We start from the raw sequence: 4,433 nt of genomic DNA, 5'->3' as shown, positions 1-4,433 counted from the left end.
CCCCACCCTCCAACCCCCAGCCCGGCTCACCTGCCGCCGGCGTCTCCATGGCAACGCCCCCACCGCGGAGGAAAAAAAAGCCTCGGGGTCTTCCGGGCTTCTTCCCGCGCCCACAGAGAAAGCGGGGCGCCCCGCTGACGCTTCGCTTTTTATTTTTATTTTTTTAAGAAAAGAGCCGGCGAGGTTATGGCGAATCTGCGGCATCCAACATGGCGGATGGAGTCTTCGCCCTCCTCCCCACGGGGCGCTGGCGCCTGCGTAGCCGACGTCCGCCTCGGTGACCCTCCCCAGCGCCGAGCGCAGCCGAGTGAGCTAGCCTAACGCGCATGCTCGTTTCGGCGGCCGCGCTTTTCCTCCTGCTCCACGAACTCCGTCGTTCCGTGTTTTGAACCACGCCCAGAATGGGGCTCTCGGGAAGGCCGGAATCCGGATCGCAGGATTGGAAGTCTTTCCAACTCTGCCCAGCCGGCATCTGCCTGCCCGCCCCTGGGCCAGCCTGAGGGAGCCCCAGGGCTGGACGTAAGGGCAGTGTCCGTGGCTCGCGTCCCACTTCTGCCTTTTACTAACTTGTTTGGGGCTGCGAATTCACTTTTTCTTGGCCCCTGTTTATTAATATGCAAACCGGTGGTTACAGCCTGCAGGAGCTCAGAGGTTGCCGGGTTGCCCGCGTGGGGCGCTCGGCGCTGGGGTGCCCAGCTCCACTTCAGTTGTACAGCAGGTGGCCGTGAAGGGGGAGCCTCTGCCTCGCTGCCGGCCTCTGATCGCCTGGCAGTCTGGGCTGGGTGCCACGCGCCTCTGACACTTGCTCATTTCCCGGCTGTGGCTCAGCCTTGGTGGCAGCTGTATTTGGGTGAAACTCAACGACCTTGTTTTCCTCGTCTATGTTAGGTGTAAGCGCTAGCACTCCCCGAGTCCTGGGCTCAGATGACCTCCTCCCCGCCCCATCAAAGAAACCCTCCGAAGTCACTTCTCTTTTCTGTGTAGTATCTGTTCCACGCTGACGGTAATTCGTCTCTATCGATTTATCTCCGTCTCGGGCGCCGCTTCAGCTGCTGAAATTGGAGCTGGGACTGATGTTTATTAAATAATGAGTTTTCGTTGCCTGTGTTTTTAACGTTACTTTGTATTTATTACATGTGATAAAGTATTTCATTTATAGTAGTAATACAAAGTTTTCTTTTTAACTACAACTTATTTACATGTTTGAAATTAGTCAGACTTAAAGAGGAGCTCCTGGTTCAGAGACATGTCCCCCACCCCCACATGTAAAGGCCGACCTCAGTGACTGGCGCAGAGAACACCCCTGATTGTTTGGGTTTCCCTGAAACGCTAGCCTGCCTGTTCTAAGTCTGTCCCTGGAATAACCCACCTGTGTTGCTGCTCCCCTTGGCGAAACTCTGGGCCCTCATCCTGCCACGCGCAGCCGCACGCCCACTCGCGTGTGTGTCTGCACGGCCCTGCCCCACCAGAGCACCTGCTCTTTGAGCAGTCCCTACAAACCAGCTTGTCTTTGTTTTCCCGGGCTTGTAACTACAAAATGAACACTTCCTGGTGGGGGTGGGTTGGTTTTGGTTTGGTTTTCCAAGGTTTTTGCTATGCCTATGTGGGAGAGAGACATTGGCATTTAGCAAGAAAGTGAGAAATCGCCCAAAGGGATGATGACCTTGCCACTTTCCTGCTCCTCCATTCTCCTCCTGGGATTCTGGACATGGACGCCTGCCAGGTCTGGGACTCTAACTGGTCAGTCATGAGGAAGTCCAGCACTGTAACCACTAGGCCACCTGCTGCCCCCCCCCACTTGTCTCTCAGTAGTAAAAGGCAGGTGGGCCTTGAGCTTGAGGGTGACGCATCCCGATTTCTCAGGAGCCTTTCCGCCTTGCCCTGCAATCCTGTTCTTGAGAGAGGAATCATTGTAAGACCCCAAATCTGAGCCATCCATTAAACACAGTGTCAGAGGTACCGCCACTCCCTTCAGTTCAGCCTCACAACCCCGGAAGGAGCCCTTGCTGCCCAGCGCAGCGCTGTCCAGTCTCAGTGGCGCGGCTCTGCGGGGCCCACCGAGGGCTTTTATTTGGAAATGAACTGCTCAAAGCACTGCACTGATGAGCTCTACCTTTTTAACTATGAACATTTACAATAATCATTATTTTGCTGTGAATCGATTTCTGTCAGGAAATCGGAGTCTCTGGGTTGCTGACAATATCGGTTTTGTGCCGAGTTGTTTCGCTTACCGTGGATCTAAATGTTCCTCATTGATCAGCAGATGGATTGCTCCTGGGTGTCGTGACCAAAATGAATTCTGGAAATGAAGCAATCTAAAATTGTGTCAAAACCCAATTACCTCAGAATATTAACGTCAAATTAAAAGAAGAAGTTGTGGGCTCTAGGTGATGTTCCTGGGTTATTTGGATAGCTATGGTTTTCCCCGTTCTTCCCGAGATGTTCCCTCCTTCGCTCCACTGTTGAGAGTGGTAGAGCACCTGCTGTTACTCAGTACTGTGGCCCTGGGCACACAAGAGTGACTAAGGGAGGGTCCGCTCTGTGGTGAATCCAGATGTCCTTTTCTCTTTATTTGAGGTTTTTGCCTTAGGGCGTGTGCGCTCACCAGAGAGAGAGAGACAGAGACAATGAGAGGGAAACTGAGAAGTCATCCCCCAGAGAGATGACCACACCACAATCCCTTCTCCTCTATGGATCTTGGGCATGCATGCACGCACGCCCGGCATGAGTTTGATCCAGGATTCAAACTACAGTTGGCCACGTGAGAGTCCAGCAACATTACTGCTATGCCATCTGCTGACCACAAATCCAGATTTCTAAATGGAAAGAAGAGGCCACACCTGGCTTCTGCCTCACCTTGCAAATGTAATTTGCACATTTTCAATCAACAAAAATGTTTACTCTTTGATTTGCCAGTAGTATTTCAAGAGACTTTCAATTAATGAAGAAATATTAGTGGAATGAAGTGTAAATCACTCAAAATTACATAATTCATAGCATCCTGCTTCGCTGATGGTGCCTAGAGAGGCTAAGCTTCCCGGTGGCCGACGGTGGAGGTCAGCCTCACAAGGAGAGCGTGTGGCAGGATCGTTCCATAAATCTATCCACGTGAAATGGCATGTAGCTATAGAAGAAATAGAATTAATGTGCATAAATGAATATGTTTCCATCAACAATTTTATAATTATATCTAATGGCTATGAATGACAAATATGCATTTGCATGAAAACAATTTATGTACATAATTTCATAAGATACCTTCTTGAAAGCCAGCTTTCACAAAGATGGCAAATACTGAGCCATAAGCCACAAGGAGAAAATAAGTGAGGATACTCAGTTTCACTTAAGTGTTAAAAATATGAATTAGGCAAACTGTAGAGAAAAACCCCACTTAAAGTTGTGTAAAAGAAAAGATACGGTGACCCTAGAGCGACGTGAGCATGCTCACAGTGAACATGACGTTAGGTCGTGGGAAAGCCACGAGAGGCTTTCCTATGCAGAAATGCGTCATGACTTTCCGGACAACCCAGTACATTTGAGATAGCAATACCCTTTCCAACGCTGGCTTTCGGTGGCCGTGGCGGGCATCTCATCACAGTCCCCTTGTGGCACCCCGTGTCTCCCCTCAGGACCCAGATAGTCATCTCAGGGGAGTTCTTCCTTAGGACTAGCCAGGGCCGCTTCAAAGAGGCTGAATCTGGGTGAGCGTGAGCACATCAGAGTGGCCTAAAACCTCTTGCTCTGGTCAGCGCACTTGGGAAATGCAGGGCTTCTGTTTAAAGGACGGAGGAGCCAGCTGAAAGGACAGGACCCCTCTGGCCAGCTTAGGCCAGTTTGCGTATCACCAAGAATCACCATAGGTCTATGTGGTCAATCTGTAAGTGAACTCTATGAAAATCCCTTAGTCTCGAAAGATAGAAAAAAAAAAATGCAAGTGTAATTGTAACTACAAAGCTAGTTGTAATTCAAAGAAAAGGTAAACTAGGGCAGTTTAGTAAGAAGGCAAGTTCAGTGTGCATGCGATGTGTTTCTTCCTGGAAGCTCCGTGTGGCGTTTATGAAATGGCCTATCTGTGTAGCCGGAGACCAGCAAGAAATATACCATGGGTAAGCCAAAGTTTTCCAGAACAGAAGGAACTGTGCCAAACCCAGGAGGGCAGGTCAGGACCAGCAATCTCCTAAATAACTATGTAGAAAGAAGGGTCAATAGTAAGTGCTACAGGTTGATGGAATAGCGGGAGGTTGGAGAAGAGCTGCTGGAGGAAGCCACGGCATGGCCCTGCTAACTACAAAGGCAGGCCGACAGGCACTGAAGTTCGCCATACCGGCGCGTACCTGAGACAGAACAGAACGTCCCAGGTGGGAAGGCTCCGTTGACATGGCAGCTGGCCCCGGTCTGAGACAGCCCCAGCCCCCGTTCACTGCCCCCCCGGG

General features: G+C 50.7%; 1 protein-coding gene across 1 annotated transcript in view; it reads right to left on the bottom strand.

Annotated features, from left to right (window-relative positions):
• The window catches only part of ZFAT (zinc finger and AT-hook domain containing), a 217,737-nt gene extending 216,686 nt beyond the window's left edge, over positions 1-1,051 (bottom strand). Inside the window, exon 1 of the mRNA XM_006155514.3 lies at positions 31-1,051. Coding sequence (XP_006155576.1) covers positions 31-49 — 19 coding nt within the window. The 5' untranslated portion in view covers positions 50-1,051. The remainder of the gene's footprint in view (positions 1-30) is intronic.
• Between the last annotated feature and the right edge of the window lie 3,382 nt (positions 1,052-4,433).

The sequence above is a fragment of the Tupaia chinensis genome, unplaced genomic scaffold, assembly GCF_000334495.1.
Source record: "Tupaia chinensis unplaced genomic scaffold, TupChi_1.0 Scaffold000459_1, whole genome shotgun sequence".
Taxonomy (NCBI): domain Eukaryota; kingdom Metazoa; phylum Chordata; class Mammalia; order Scandentia; family Tupaiidae; genus Tupaia; species Tupaia belangeri.
Note: the sequence above shows the minus strand (reverse complement) of the source record. Positions and strands in the feature narration are given on the sequence as shown.